General features: G+C 33.7%; 2 protein-coding genes across 2 annotated transcripts; both read right to left on the reverse strand.

Annotated features, from left to right (window-relative positions):
• Positions 1–218: 218 nt before the first annotated feature.
• On the reverse strand, positions 219–1793 carry LOC132952268 (piggyBac transposable element-derived protein 4-like). The gene is made up of 3 exons (XM_061024512.1): positions 1673–1793; positions 545–1510; positions 219–367 (listed from the first exon to the last, which is right to left on the reverse strand). The coding sequence occupies exons 1-3, from the start codon at positions 1791–1793 to the stop codon at positions 219–221; spliced, it is 1236 nt and encodes a 411-aa protein (XP_060880495.1).
• Positions 1794–10934: 9141 nt separating this feature from the next.
• On the reverse strand, positions 10935–16142 carry LOC132952274 (uncharacterized). Its single transcript, XM_061024527.1, has one exon. It carries the CDS (start codon positions 16140–16142, stop codon positions 10935–10937), a length of 5208 nt encoding a protein of 1735 aa, XP_060880510.1.
• Between the last annotated feature and the right edge of the window lie 1424 nt (positions 16143–17566).

Genomic DNA, 17566 nt, shown 5'->3' on the forward strand with positions numbered 1-17566 from the left:
GCAGAAATCAATGTCGTATTGCATATATATTTGACTTTATTTACTAATAAAAGAACAAAGTACTACTTAATATTGTTTTAAATTTAATTATAAAAAAAAAATTTAATAAAAAAAAATTTTGTTATTACTATATTATAATTGATAAAAGTAAAAATATCTTATTGTCAAATAATTTTTACAAACTTAAATTAAATCTTACTCACTATCCTTATTATACATCATTCACATATGACAACAGCTTTTACGTGCTCTTTACATGTAAACTTCTGACATGAAGAACATTTTATTGTTGTCACCCTATTTTTGGCTCTTCCACACAAATAACACCGACTTCGTATTTTTGTTGGAGGTTCTTGAACGTCCACTTCTTTTGTTTCATATTTTGATAAAAAATGTTTTATGTCAGTAGGGAGATTTGCCATCTGTCATCTTTCACTCAAGTGATTATTCATCAAATTCATTGAAAGTGATTTTAGAAATGACCTCCTATTCTTATGTTTTTTTTCTATTTGTGTATTGTTATATAGAATATTTGCATTTATACCTGCAATGTTGAGAAGTTGAAAAAATATTGATAAAGGCCATCTGCGTGTTCTCCTAGAAACTGAATAATTCCCACACATTTGGTCGACAGTGTCCACGCCTCCTTTAGTGGAATTGTAAAAGAGTATAACTTCAGGTTTTTTTGTCTCACTATTTACTGACGTATCATTATTCATAGTTGATAATAGAATTACAGCTTTATTTTTTTTAGGAGTATATGATGTTATCATTATTTCTTTTTGAAATCCAAAAAATGAAGAATTAACTGCTTTATTTTTATGTGGTTGAAAGTCTACTGGAATCTCCTTTTTATTTTTTCTCAATGTTCCTACTATAGTTGTTTGCTTTTTTAGTAATTCAGTAGCCAAGGGATAACTAGTATACCAATTATCACATGTTAGGTTACGATTTGATCCCGTTACATTGTCAAGTAATCTCATGACAATATCAAATGGCTTGGAAGACATATTGTAAGGCCCGTCTGGTTGCGTCCCACAATAAATTTCTAAATTCCCCCTATAAAATGATTTTGCATCAACCAGTGCAAATATTTTCAAGCCATATTTTGCAGGTTTACTTGGTATATACTGAATAAAACTACAACGACCTCTAAATGGGGCTAACATTTCGTCAATGGTCAAATATTCACTAAGGCAGTAACTTGTTTTACAATTATATACAAATTGATCAAGCATTGACCTCACAGCAGTTAGTTTGTCCTCAGATCTTCTATAATTTCTAGTAGTTCTATCGTCGAATCTTATTGAATTCAAAATAAAAAGAAAACGGTTACAGCTCATACAAGCCCGAAAAACTTCAATTCCAGTACCATCTGTAGCCCAAAGTTCAAGAAAGTTGGTGTGATTCCCTTTTTTTATTCCTGACAAAAACAACAAACCAAAAAATGCCATCATTTCATTTTTTGTTATAAATTTGGCATCTCTATCTCTTTTATAGTTTTTTTGAACTGTCGAAATATACATATTGGTGTAATGAATAATTTCATCAACCATTTTGTCTGAAAATATTATGTGGAAAGCCCCTACTTCATTTTGAATTTCTTCAGTTGTAAATTTTAAATCAGGTGTTATATTTATTATATTTTTTTTTTTAGTTTTAGCGAATTTACTTGTCAATGGTGTCTTAGACCATTTTGTTGCTTTATCTTTACCAATAAAAAATTCGAGCTCAATATTATCGTCATCACTATCGGAATCCTCAAATGAATTCCAAGCACGAGTTACTGTCATGATCACTATTATATACTATTCTTACTTCATTGTCGTCTTCATCACCTCCCACTTCTTCTTCCGATGATTCCATATCTAATATGTCATTCACATAATTTGGCGTAAGCTTTGACCTAGTATAATAATAATAATATGATTAAATAATATACTGATTATATAATAATTAAATATTAGAAAAATAATACGGAATTATCAGTCAATATAAGACGTAAAAATTACTTACATTATTACTCGCGAGGTGTATTTCGTTCACCGATACAAAAATATTTTATACGGAGCTTGTTTGTGCGGCTACAAACATCAAATGACGACTGAAATGGATTAATAACTATTACATATTAGATAAGAAAAGGTTAGATTAGGAGAATAACTGAAAACAAATAAAAACTAAAATAGAACAAGATAAACAAAAATATTGGTGTACAAAGTACACCAGCGCGTGTAGTTAAGGGTTAAACAAATTAAACGTACATTTTCATCAATCATATCAATCGACCAGCATGGGTTCGTTCCTGGTCGCTCAACTGTTACCAGCCATGTTGATTTTGTTTCCTTTTTACATAAGGCATTTGAACTAGGTAATCAACTTGATGTCATATACACCGATTTTTCCAAAGCGTTCGACTCTATAGATCATAGAGCCTTGCTTTATGTTCTTGACAGGTTAGGCGTTGGTGAGCCATTCCTATCGTGGGTTAGTTCCTATCTTAGCGAGCGGCACCAATTTGTAAGTCTATTCGGTAAGTCATCCAATCTTTTTCGAGCGTCATCCGGAGTTTCACAAGGTAGCCACCTAGGACCTCTTTTATTTAATATTTTTATTAACACCGTGTGCTCAACAGTTTCTCCTTGTCGCCTTCTTCTGTTTGCCGATGATTCTAAGATTTTCCAAATGATATCCTCATACAATGACTGCCTCACTCTCCAAAACTCCCTTGATAAATTTGCTGCCTGGTGTAATTCTTTTAATTTGTCGCTAAATATTGCCAAATGCAAAGTAATGACCTTTCATCGTTCTAGGTCAGTCATTACTTTTGACTATAACCTAAGCGGTCTATCTATTCAACGTGTTAACCAAGTCGAGGATTTGGGCATACTGTTTGTGCCTTCACTTCACTTTGGTCATCACATCGATATCATGACTAGTAAAGCTTTTCGCGTATTGGGTTTTATTAAGGGACACACTGTTAATTTTAGTTCCCCTAAGTGCCTACTGGTTCTCTACAACTCGTTGGTTCGTTCAGTTCTCGAATATGGGTGCGTAGTATGGTCACCATACACCGCTGCTGACATTCGACGGATTGATCGGGTGCAAAATTACTTTATGAACATTGTTGGCTTCTGTCTCAATATCCCTCACCCAAAACACGATTACAGGCCTATTATACAAGCTCTTAAGCTCAACTACCTCTCAACTAGGCGTGATAACCCCCTAGGCTTCTCGAACAACTTGATTTTCGAATACCCAATAATACTAGGTTACAGTGTTCTTTCTATCCCCCAAACAATAAGTCTAACTTCGCGAGAAATGCCCCATTACCAAGACTAATGTGCTTAGTTAACTTACCGTAATACCCATAGTACGGAGGCTCACATTTTTGTTAGCTTATTTCTATTACCAAGTTATTTATTTCTTATTATCATTATGTTATCTATCTTATTCCAGACCTTATTTAACTTATTCATATGTAAAAAAAAAAAATTGTTTATATATCTTGTATCTGTATCTTGTACACTCCATGTAAATTTTGTAAAAGCCGACCGGCGTTAATTCTAATAAAAAAAAAAAATTATAGTTAATTATATTGAAGTATTCTATCAAACTAATATTATATTTAATATTTTTAAATTTGCGTTTTGCACTCTAGTACTTGGCAATTATTGTAGTCAATCATTATATTGTTTTACATTGGAATTATTAAATGCTAAGGGTTAAGGGGACACTGTGCCTGTTATCTATTGCTTATAAAACTCTCGTAAACTTTTAACCTCTGTAGGATTTGATGCTGGAACCAGAGGTGAACAGTAATGTCAAGTTCACAAGGATTTTCCCAGTTGACGATGGCAGTGATTCTACTTTTCATCGGCAAATTGAAGAAATGTTTGGAGAGAAAGTAGATATCCACCTATACTTAAATGGATATAACAAACAAATAAAACATTGAATTACTTTATAATTAAACATATATAATAAATCTATAAATAATTGTTACGTTGTAAATACTTTAAATTCATTTAACAGATCCTTGGGCAACTCTTTTCAGGAATTTATACTGAATATTATTAAGCTCATTTGAGTAAGTTTAATAATTATTAGACCAAATTAAAGAGCCAAATTCTAGATTTGATCTAAAGAAGTATACAATTTTTTTAAACATATAGGATTTTTAAAGTCCTTAGTAATTCTAGAAATTCAACCCAAAACTGTATACGCCTTATTTATGGTTTATTTTGAAAGACGGATGAGATTCAAAACAAATACGTAAACCTGTAATCTATACACTATGAATTGTTATAGAATCAAAAAAGAATATACTTACCTAAAAATATCCATAAATTTGGGTGAGTGACTTTAAACTTCATCCCTAATGCGTTGTGAAAACTTTCCACACAATTGTTGGTCTGCCGTGGAAGACCATTTACCAACAAGGCGTCCCACAGTGGGATAAAAGTAATTTTAGCAGCACGCCAAAATTATTTTAATACACGTTTTATTATTATTGTTCATTATTTTGCAGCCGGGTGGGTTATTTTTATATATACAGTGAAACTTCCGTTAACGGTCACCTCTATAGGACGGTCACCTCTATGTAACGGTCAATTTGTTTGGTCCCGTCGAGTGTTATGGGAAAAATACATTAATACTTCTAAATAGCGGGCACTCTAATTAATGGTCAACATTTAAAAGTACATACATATATCAAATGGAAAATTATTATTTCGAAATTATTGTTGGCAGTTTATCTTAACGAGCTTAATTTATAATGTCTATAAGGCGATAACAATTGTCTGTGACTGTGTATTTTGTCATTTGTGTTCAGTGTATGTTTAAAACGTTTCGAAGTACGTAGCTATAATTTCAAAGGCGTCCAAACGAAAACATCTAACTTTAACAGAAAAAATCAAATTGTTAGATTTTTACCAAAAAGAAAATGTGAGTGCACGTACTCTTGCAGATAAATTTGGAATAGGAAGAACTCAAGCCACCGACTTAATAAAAAACAGAGAAACTATTTTAAAATTATGGAAATCCCACGGTAATGATCAAATGAAAACTACAAAACGTCGTAAAACCGAATCAGGCAATATCAACGAAGTTGTATACGAATGGTTTTGTGCAGCCCGTGCTAAAAATATTACAACCAGTGGACCAATACTTAAAGAAAAGGCTTTACAAGATTTTACTCTTCATCGGCAAATTGAAGAAATATTTGGAGAAAAAGTAGATATCCACCTATACTTAAATGGATATAACAAACAAATAAAACATTGAATTATTTTATAATTAAACATATATTAAATATTTGATTAGATTGAGAAAGATGACATCAAACTTTAATATTAGAATCTTTTAAATATTTTAAAAAAAACATCTCTAATAATCACCGAAATAATATTGTTAATAATGTTTTTCATTGTTCAATGTTCAATGTTCTCATCTTGTATCACTTAAAAATATTAAAAAGTGTGCATTTTGTCAAAAGGAAATTGTTTTTCATTCCTTAAAAACCATTTGCACCAGTTTCATTGAAAGAATGTAAAAGTATTAAATCTGAACTCACCTATAATATAAGGCTAGGTTCACATGAAGAGCGTTAAACGCGCGTTTACAATACAATTATGTAAGCGAAGCCAAAAAATGTAAAATGGTGAAATCAGGTTCAGGAAGATCGAACAAATCTACTTACGTACATTTTGAAAGATTACGGTTTCTGCAAGGGTCAGTAGAAAATAACGTAACCGAAAGCAGTTTTTCAACTGATGATGAAAATGTAAAAATAACTAAAAATACTTACAACGTAAATGATGTAGATGACAGTTTTAAAAGTCCTGAAGAAGATTGTCGTAAGAACAAAAAAAAAAATAAAATTACATCCAGCTGATGAACATTTCGCAATCATATTGGAAAAAAGTATGGCTCAACGATATGTTCCCGAAAAAAAATATGAGGATGATGAAGATAAACTATTTTGTGTATCACTAGTAAAAGAAATTAAAAAAGTTCCCGAAAACAAACGTCTCAAACTTAAAATTGATATGTATTATTTAATTTTACAAAATCAGACATCATCATCTGATGGATATCAACATGCCATATATGGACAGCAATATCGTCTATATAATGTCCATAAGCATACAGCTTCTGCTACGTCCATCTTCACCGGAATATTAAACACGACTGACTATAGTTATACGCGCGCTTAACGCGTAAAATCTGTAATTCATGTGAACACTGACTAAAAACGCGCGTTTAACGCTCTTCATGTGAACCTAGCCTAAGGGTTACAGGTTCTTATACATGCATAGGTTCTGAAGGTGTACCAAGCAGTAGAAGCATCATTATCAACTCATAATAAAAAAATATTTAAGAATTGAAAAATACGTCCAATATAATATGACCTGCAGTTAAATCCAAGAAACTGATTTTAATTGTATTTGTTGTGCAAATGATTGTCAGTGTCATAATTTTAAACTAGTGTTAAATTATTTGTTCTCGGATTATATATTATGTTGTGCTTTTTATTTTGTGTACATCACACTTATTTTTAATTTTAATCTTTGCTAATAACTGATTTTGTATATTTGAATAAAATTTTTATCAAGTTGAAAAACATTACTTTTATAGTTTTGTATAATAACTTTTATAATTTTGTTTAATTACTTATTTTAAGTATGGAAAAACATCTGTTTTGTGAATTTTTCAAATTTATTTTTAATTATTTGGAGGTAGTTACTAAGACGAATATTACTTGAAGAAAAAATGTAATTTGTTTTTTTTTCTAGGCTAATATATTAGGTATATTATTTTGCTTTGTGTTATAATATTTTTCTTACTTTTTAAGATACATATACTTATCAGAAATAAATTAAATTTATTTAGAAAAAAAAATGCTTACTAAATATATTATCAATGACCATAAGTTGGGACATATGCGACATTTAATTTTTTTTTCAATTTTATTTTCCAACTCTATTCTTATTATGTTAGTATTTGCAACTTGTTTACTTGAGAGCCAAATTTTACAAAAATGAAATAAGAATTTAAACCTGTGTGGTCAAATAATTGTTACGTTGTAAATACTTTAAATTCATTTAACAGATCCTTGGGCAACTGTTTTCAGGAATTTATACTGAATATTATTAAGCTCATTTGAGTAAGTTTAATAATTATTAGACCAAATTAAAGAGCCAAATTCTAGATTTGATCTAAAGAAGTATACAATTTTTTTAAACATATAGGATTTTTAAAGTCCTTAGTAATTCTAGAAATTCAACCCAAAATTGTATACGCCTTATTTATGGTTTATTTTGAAAGACGGATGAGATTCAAAACAAATACGTAAACCTGTAATCTATACACTATGAATTGTTATAGAATCAAAAAAGAATATACTTACCTAAAAATATCCATAAATTTGGGTGAGTGACTTTAAACTTCATCCCTAATGCGTTGTGAAAACTTTCCACACAATTGTTGGTCTGCCGTGGAAGACCATTTACCAACAAGGCGTCCCACAGTGGGATAAAAGTAATTTTAGCAGCACGCCAAAATTATTTTAATACACGTTTTATTATTATTGTTCATTATTTTGCAGCCGGGTGGGTTATTTTTATATATACAGTGAAACTTCCGTTAACGGTCACCTCTATAGGACGGTCACCTCTATGTAACGGTCAATTTGTTTGGTCCCGTCGAGTGTTATGGGAAAAATACATTAATACTTCTAAATAGCGGGCACTCTAATTAATGGTCAACATTTAAAAGTACATACATATATCAAATGGAAAATTATTATTTCGAAATTATTGTTGGCAGTTTATCTTAACGAGCTTAATTTATAATGTCTATAAGGCGATAACAATTGTCTGTGACTGTGTATTTTGTCATTTGTGTTCAGTGTATGTTTAAAACGTTTCGAAGTACGTACCTATAATTTCAAAGGCGTCCAAACGAAAACATCTAACTTTAACAGAAAAAATCAAATTGTTAGATTTTTACCAAAAAGAAAATGTGAGTGCACGTACTCTTGCACATAAATTTGGAATAGGAAGAACTCAAGCCACCGACTTAATAAAAAACAGAGAAACTATTTTAAAATTATGGAAATCCCACGGTAATGATCAAATGAAAACTACAAAACGTCGTAAAACCGAATCAGGCAATATCAACGAAGTTGTATACGAATGGTTTTGTGCAGCCCGTGCTAAAAATATTACAACCAGTGGACCAATACTTAAAGAAAAGGCTTTACAAGATTTTACTCTTCATCGGCAAATTGAAGAAATATTTGGAGAAAAAGTAGATATCCACCTATACTTAAATGGATATAACAAACAAATAAAACATTGAATTATTTTATAATTAAACATATATTAAATATTTGATTAGATTGAGAAAGATGACATCAAACTTTAATATTAGAATCTTTTAAATATTTTAAAAAAAACATCTCTAATAATCACCGAAATAATATTGTTAATAATGTTTTTCATTGGTCAATGTTCAATGTTCTCATCTTGTATCACTTAAAAATATTAAAAAGTGTGCATTTTGTCAAAAGGAAATTGTTTTTCATTCCTTAAAAACCATTTGCACAAGTTTCATTGAAAGAATGTAAAAGTATTAAATCTGAACTCACCTATAATATAAGGCTAGGTTCACATGAAGAGCGTTAAACGCGCGTTTACAATACAATTATGTAAGCGAAGCCAAAAAATGTAAAATGGTGAAATCAGGTTCAGGAAGATCGAACAAATCTACTTACGTACATTTTGAAAGATTACGGTTTCTGCAAGGGTCAGTAGAAAATAACGTAACCGAAAGCAGTTTTTCAACTGATGATGAAAATGTAAAAATAACTAAAAATACTTACAACGTAAATGATGTAGATGACAGTTTTAAAAGTCCTGAAGAAGATTGTCGTAAGAACAAAAAAAAAAATAAAATTACATCCAGCTGATGAACATTTCGCAATCATATTGGAAAAAAGTATGGCTCAACGATATGTTCCCGAAAAAAAATATGAGGATGATGAAGATAAACTATTTTGTGTATCACTAGTAAAAGAAATTAAAAAAGTTCCCGAAAACAAACGTCTCAAACTTAAAATTGATATGTATTATTTAATTTTACAAAATCAGACATCATCATCTGATGGATATCAACATGCCATATATGGACAGCAATATCGTCTATATAATGTCCATAAGCATACAGCTTCTGCTACGTCCATCTTCACCGGAATATTAAACACGACTGACTATAGTTATACGCGCGCTTAACGCGTAAAATCTGTAATTCATGTGAACACTGACTAAAAACGCGCGTTTAACGCTCTTCATGTGAACCTAGCCTAAGGGTTACAGGTTCTTATACATGCATAGGTTCTGAAGGTGTACCAAGCAGTAGAAGCATCATTATCAACTCATAATAAAAAAATATTTAAGAATTGAAAAATACGTCCAATATAATATGACCTGCAGTTAAATCCAAGAAACTGATTTTAATTGTATTTGTTGTGCAAATGATTGTCAGTGTCATAATTTTAAACTAGTGTTAAATTATTTGTTCTCGGATTATATATTATGTTGTGCTTTTTATTTTGTGTACATCACACTTATTTTTAATTTTAATCTTTGCTAATAACTGATTTTGTATATTTGAATAAAATTTTTATCAAGTTGAAAAACATTACTTTTATAGTTTTGTATAATAACTTTTATAATTTTGTTTAATTACTTATTTTAAGTATGGAAAAACATCTGTTTTGTGAATTTTTCAAATTTATTTTTAATTATTTGGAGTTAGTTACTAAGACGAATATTACTTAAAGAAAAAATGTAATTTGTTTTTTTTTCTAGGCTAATATATTAGGTATATTATTTTGCTTTGTGTTATAATATTTTTCTTACTTTTTAAGATACATTTACTTATCAGAAATAAATTAAATTTATTTAGAAAAAAAAATGCTTACTAAATATATTATCAATGACCATAAGTTGGGACATATGTAACGTGACTAGCCGTTGATCACAGATCGCTGGAGTTAATCGACGTTTCGTTGCTTATATATAATTAATATCGGATATTATAGGGTACCAAAACACAAGAAAATACTTTAAACTGATTTTGTGGTATGTATTGTGGGCAAAATATATAATAATAATACATGTATAGTGGGGCGGTCGCGACAAATAGGGGAAGTATGACGAATAGTAGTAATAATAATAATATGTATAAATAATAAGTTACAATAATATAATGGGAATAATAATAATAAACAATAATTGTTATGTGGCTGTCAGCCGACTCACGAAACCATCGGATGTCGTTGGATATGGAGGTCCGTGTTCCGATCTGATTGCCAAAATGGTTCTTGGTTGTAGCTGGTAAAAGATATTCTTATCTGTATAGTTTACACGATTAATATCTAAATTGTGTATATAACGTCGTTACAATAGTAAAAAAGGCGTTATGACACGGTGCGCTTTGAACGGGACCCGTCGGCGGAGTGATATCAGACGGTAGGTTCGCCGATGATTGTGGTTTATATTAATATATGCATAATTACGTAATGTACGTTATCTGTGTCCAACATACTCGCACCATTGAAAGACGAGTATGACTTTCAATCATTGAAGGTGATAACGAGACACTGGAGTAGGTATACACGGCTCTTCCTTCCTTATGGTAATGGTTTCGGAGCCAAGTTTATATAAGAAAACTTATTTTTATAATAATAAAAGATATAACATAACAAATTATAGGTATAAGGTAGATTCATATCGGGACATACATAGATATGATAATAAATAGAAAATAATAATACACAAGTATAATAAAACAAGATTACATATAAATAGTAAATAATAAATAATTATAATTACAATGATAAATAATAGGATATATTGAATAGGAACTTATATGGATGGGTTAGTATCCAATGGCAGTTTAGCTAATTTTACCACTGGTCGTTTTACAACACTGTCGGCCGTACGGACAGTTACAACGCGCACTATGTCATCACTTCCGGGATGCACTTCTTCAATACGTCCGAGCTTCCAATGTGTGGGAGGTTGATTGGGCGTTTGGACAAGGACGAGATCTCCAACCTTGACATTTCGTTGCTGATGCGTCCATTTATTACGACTTTGTATAGACGTCAAATATTCATTGGACCAGCGTTTCCAAAACGATTGATACATGTGACGTATCAACTCCCAACGGTTAAGTCGATTCAATGGCGTTGAAGTCGTATCGGACTCAGGTATAGCGACCAATGGCTGACCAATGAGAAAATCTCCGGGTGATAACGAACACAGATCATTGGGATCCGTCGATAATGCTGTCAACGGTCGTGAGTTTAGGATACCCTCTACGCGAGCCGATAACGTAGACAATTCCTCATACGTAAGTAATTGCGTACCGATAACTCGTCGTAGATGGTATTTGGTTGACTTGACAGCAGCTTCCCAGAGTCCTCCAAAGTGCGGTGCGGCAGGTGGGTTGAAATGCCACTTACATGGAATAGCGCCAATAAACGATGATTGAGATGATGGATCCGAAAATAACAGTTGTAACTGTCGGTCGGCACCCTTAAAGTTGCTTCCACAATCGGTATAAATATTGGACGGTATGCCTCGTCGAGATACGAACCGATGTAGTGACGCTAGAAATGCATCTGTTGATAGATCCGAGACAACTTCGATATGAGAAGCCTTTACTACCATACACACAAATATACATAAGTAGCATTTTATGGACCGGGTGGTTTTTCGACGTCCTTCCTTTATAAGAAATGGTCCAGCAAAATCAATCCCCACGTGTGAAAACGGCCGAGCTGGACGAACGCGATACGCTGGCAGATCAGCCATCAATGGTTGAGGGGCTGTGGCTCTATGTCTAGCACATATGACACACTTAAAGATAACACTTCGGATCGCTAACCGACATGATAATATCCAATACCGCCGTCGAAGAAGTGATGCTGTAAGTTGTGCGCCAGCGTGGAAATACGTCAAATGGAAATGACGGATAATTAATGTCGTTAATGCAGATTCTTTTGGCAATAGAATAGGATGGTGTGTAGTTACAGGTGCGTTCGATTGACGTATACGACCTCCAACTCGAAGTATACCACATACGTCAACAAACGGTGACAGTTGAGCTAGCGATCGAGGTGAAACTTTGGCATCTGGGACTTGCAGCGTTTGTAATAAATTTGAGAAACTATTTTTTTGCGTTGTTATGACGAGTGGAATTATGGCATTGTCTAACTCCTCACGCGACAAAGGTTCCAGTGATAGAGGTTCCAGTAGCTTACGTTTTTGTCTTGTTCGTTGACAGAATCGTATTATCCACGCTGTGACGCGTATCAACCGGGTGAACGACGAAAAGTTGTTTATCCACTCTAATGGCGCGTCAGGTACTATAATATTACATACACATTGGCTTGGTTTATATTCCGGCAACTGTGATGGTGGAATCAACGTTATTTTTGACGATGGCCATAAGTGATCAGGTAATAATAGAAACGGAGGTCCATTCCAGTACAGCAAATTATTTTGAATTAGAGATGGAAATATCCCTCGGGATACACAGTCAGCGGGATTCAGATCTGATGACACATGGCGCCATTGACAATTTGGCAATAAGTCGGCAATTTTAGATAATCGATTTGTTACAAAAATCTTAAAATTCGACTGCGGTGACGTCAACCATGACAAAACGACCTTCGAATCCGTCCAGGCGTGTATTTCTATAACGGGTATAATATCCTTCAGTGTTATTGACATACGATGTAATGTTTGGGCCAACAACAAGGCGCCACACAACTCAAGACGGGGAATAGTAAGATTATTATCCAGTTTGCCTAGCTTGAGGGGTGCCACTTTGGATTTAGCTGTAAGTAAATAAACTAAAATATTTCCCGTACTGTCAACACACCGAATATAGACTACTGATGAGTAACCCTTTTCCGACGCATCGGAAAAACCAATCAACTGCACGGACTGGTGCGTATATGTGTGAATATGTCGACGTATTTTAATGCCTGATAATAAATGAAGTTCCCCAGAAAACTGTTTCCAATCGTTTAATAACAGGGGAGGTAACGGATCGTCCCAGTTTATGCCAGATTGCCACAACCGCTGCATAAAACATTTTGCCCAAAATATGACCGGAGCTAATGCACCAAGTGGGTCATATAACTGTGCTATAGTTGACAAGACTGTTCTCTTAGTCCAGTTATCAAAAATATTCGATACGTGATAACTAAAAAGGTCATGGATCGGATCCCAATGAAGTCCTAGTATTTTCACAGATCCATCGTCTTTAGGGTCAAATGAAATGTTGATTGCTCTATCGTCCTCAGGAATCTTACGTAATAACGCTGGACAATTGGATGACCACTTTTTTAGTTCAAATCCACCGTGTTGTAATAAGTTTATGAGCTCTTCGTACTGAACAAGTAAACCCGATGTGGTATTGTGACCTGAGATTATATCATCCACATACGTTTGTGTAGACAAAATATTAGTTATATTAGGATATATACTACCACTATCTATCTCTAACTGATGTAGGACTCGAATGGCTTGATAAGGTGACACGGAGACCCCGTATGTCACCGTGAGCAGTTCGTATTCTTCAAGTTGATCAACCGGACTTTTACGCCATAATATATGTTGATATGTACAATCATCAGTATTTATTTTAATTTGTCTGTACATTTTACATATGTCCGCAGTGAACATATATTTAAGTGTACGACATCGATGTAGTAAATCGGAAATATCGGTTTGTAATTTCGGGCCAACATGAAGTAAGTCGTTAAGTGATTTTCCCGTTGACGACTTGGCTGACGCATCAAAAACGACTCTAAGTTTTACTGCTGAACCGATGCGTTTAACCACAGCGTGATGTGGAATGTAGTATTTACCGGGTTGACGAGCTATGGTCATATGACCGAGGTCTTTATATTCTTGCATAAACGCACGATATTGATCATAAAGTTCACGATCTTTTAATAGCTTGCGTTCTAAATTATAAAATCTCGAAAGTGCCATTTCGTGCGAGTCTCCGAGGTGAGATGGGTTGATACGAAACGGAAATGAAACCGAATAACGTCCCGTAGAGTCTCTTTTCGTAGTTTGTTTGAAATGGTCTTCACATCTCTGGTCATCGGTGAATGGCAACGTGGATTTTGTGGGTTCTTCAAGTTCCCAAAACTTACATAACATATTTTCGATAGATGGTTCAGCCATGAGTAATAGTGATACCGGTGACGTAGAAACGTTGACATTTGACTGACCTAATATTATCCAACCGAAAAGTGTCTCATATGCGGACGGCAAACCTGGAGTATGTAACATACGTGAACAATTACCAAAAATGTTCGGATAGATATCTGCTCCCAATAGAAACTCAATTGGTCCAGGTGTATCAAAGTGTGGGTCAGCAAACTCGATATGACTATACGTTCGGCGAATTTTAGAATCTAGTGTCATCGTCGGCATAGGACCTGTTATGCGTGACAAAATTAACGGTTCGCATGATATATGAGGACTTTCTTTATTAACAGGTACAAAGGTACACCATGTACTTCCTTTGGTAGCTGTTACAATAGTCTGTGATAGTCCGGTTATCTCTGTTTGACATTGACGACGTTCTAAACCTAACCGCGTCACGCAGGCATTTGTTATTACTGATACTTGAGAGCCAGTGTCTAACAGAGTTCGGACGTTTGTCCAATGGCCCATGTAATCACGAATGCGTATAACGATTGTCCCCAATATAACATTACTTGATGTACATGTTGTTCCACTAAATGGTGCTTCATTTGGTGTAACAACTGGTTCAGGGATACTCACTGAACTGGACGGACAGTCTGCAGACGGGTTAGGAGGTAACTCTTTTCTTTTATTGATTTTGTCCAAATGTAACATAGTGTGATGCTTGCCAGAACATTGTCGACACGTATGTGTAGAAATACACTCAGAAGTCTTGTGTTGTGGGTTTAAACAGTTCATACACAATCGATTCGCTTGTGCAAACTTAAAACGCTGGTGAACAGTACATTGAATAAAATCAGGACATTGATGTAGGAAATGTGTATTTTTACATTTAATGCATAATTTCCTATCGTTTAATGACATCAATGAAGTCTTATTACGGACGTATTTTTGTGGTTGTTTATTGGATTGATGACAAATTACCGATGAAGAGTTATGTAAAATATTGCAACGTGTTTGTATAAATGTTAGCAGCAAGTCAATGCTAGGCGTGGTTACATTGTGATGCGCGGACTCAAACAATCGTTTGGTTGTTGAGTCTAATGCTCGCGAAGCCACATAAAACAATAAGAAGCCTTCAAAATCATTGATGTCAAGAGCCCTAATCGACGCTATATTTTCTTGAAATGTACTTAAAAAGTTTTGTAGGCCTGATAATGACTCTTTTTGTAATGGGGCAAATCGAAATATTGAGTCCAAATGAGCAGTAATCAATACACGTTTATTATCATAGCGAGTATGTAAGTTATTCCAAACAATAATATAATTGTCCGCTGTAAGCGGAAGGGCACGGACACAAGAAGCTGCGGACCCCGTAACAGATGATATTAAATAGTGAAACTTTTCGATTTGCGACAGAGTAGGATTGTCATGAACTAATGACGCAAATGTGTCACGAAAAGTTCGCCATTGCAATAGTTCACCATCGAATATAGGTAACTGTATTTTTGGTAACTGACATTGGGAACTTGTCGTTTCATGGTGTGCGTTAGAGCGGGCATCCAAACCTAATGTGGATGTAATTGCAGTTATAAAATAGTATTGTTCCATAAACGTCCTTTTTATGGGTATATGTTGTATTGCATATTCACTATCTCTGTTTAGTACAATTAATTGATCTAAAATAATGTCCGTCTCCAAATTGAGATCCATGACATAATTTTCAACATCTTTATTGCGAGCGAGAAATATAGGAATAACACTTTTATCTGTTTGTAACGTTAAAGCTATGTCGTACAATGTTTTCATGTGTTCAACCAGTTCGTTGCGCTTTGCGATGGCACGTCTCAGAGCACGCTCATCCCGTTGGGAACCTTCGTTACCCTCTGACGACATGGGTAATGTAAATAAGTATCTGTATCTAGTAGTACGTATCTATTGAATTCCGGTAGCAAACACTTTTATCTAGTATCGTGTGTCGATAATAATTTTAAAAACGATGGTGGGTCACGCAATTAGCTTAATTACGTGTGATGATTTATGTTATCGCTAATTGGGACAAAACAAATGTGACGATCACTACCTGTTTTATGCTCACGACAATGCAGTTAATCGAAAACTAGATATGAGCCCCACAAACGGTCAATATTATTTTCTCATAATGATAAATATTTAACGACCTGGAATTCGTGCATTTCAACCTTTGGATACCGACGACGACGACGACGACGAGCGAGCGACAACCAGATAACGGCGTCGACACAAACCAAAATACTTAACCCAATGGATAGGAGATATGATACAATTTATACAGCGTGATTTAAATAACACAACTCGTGAGTTCACAAAGTTATAGTATTATATCAATAAGAAGTAATTATTCACACAAGTTCAAAGTATTCTTTTAGGGCAGCCCACGATCCGGTTCGAAGGACCAAAATGTAACGTGACTAGCCGTTGATCACAGATCGCTGGAGTTAATCGACGTTTCGTTGCTTATATATAATTAATATCGGATATTATAGGGTACCAAAACACAAGAAAATACTTTAAACTGATTTTGTGGTATGTATTGTGGGCAAAATATATAATAATAATACATGTATAGTGGGGCGGTCGCGACCAATAGGGGAAGTATGACGAATAGTAGTAATAATAATAATATGTATAAATAATAAGTTACAATAATATAATGGGAATAATAATAATAAACAATAATTGTTATGTGGCTGTCAGCCGACTCACGAAACCATCGGATGTCGTTGGATATGGAGGTCCGTGTTCCGATCTGATTGCCAAAATGGTTCTTGGTTGTAGCTGGTAAAAGATATTCTTATCTGTATAGTTTACACGATTAATATCTAAATTGTGTATATAACGTCGTTACAATAGTAAAAAAGGCGTTATGACACGGTGCGCTTTGAACGGGACCCGTCGGCGGAGTGATATCAGACGGTAGGTTCGCCGATGATTGTGGTTTATATTAATATATGCATAATTACGTAATGTACGTTATCTGTGTCCAACACATATGCGTCATTTAATTTTTTTTTCAATTTTATTTTCCAACTCTATTCTTATTATGTTAGTATTTGCAACTTGTTTACTTGAGAGCCAAATTTTACAAAAATAAAATAAGAATTTAAACCTGTGTGGTCAAATAATTGTTACGTTGTAAATACTTTAAATTCATTTAACAGATCCTTGGGCAACTGTTTTCAGGAATTTATACTGAATATTATTAAGCTCATTTGAGTAAGTTTAATAATTATTAGACCAAATTAAAGAGCCAAATTCTAGATTTGATCTAAAGAAGTATA

The sequence above is a fragment of the Metopolophium dirhodum genome, chromosome 1 (assembly GCF_019925205.1).
Source record: "Metopolophium dirhodum isolate CAU chromosome 1, ASM1992520v1, whole genome shotgun sequence".
Lineage (NCBI taxonomy): Eukaryota > Metazoa > Arthropoda > Insecta > Hemiptera > Aphididae > Metopolophium > Metopolophium dirhodum.

Bases quoted from the DNA above. Each gene is read 5' to 3' on its own strand.
- LOC132952268 (XM_061024512.1), bottom strand. From the start codon at position 1,793: ATGACAGTAACTCGTGCTTGGAATTCATTTGAGGATTCCGATAGTGAT. The intron at 1,511-1,672 runs GTAAATTCGCTA...ATATTTCGACAG, and splicing joins GTCTAAGACACCATTGACAA to TTCAAAAAAACTATAAAAGA. The intron at 368-544 runs GTATAAATGCAA...ATGAAACAAAAG, and splicing joins TCAACTTCTCAACATTGCAG to AAGTGGACGTTCAAGAACCT.
- LOC132952274 (XM_061024527.1), bottom strand. From the start codon at position 16,142: ATGTCGTCAGAGGGTAACGAAGGTTCCCAACGGGATGAGCGTGCTCTG.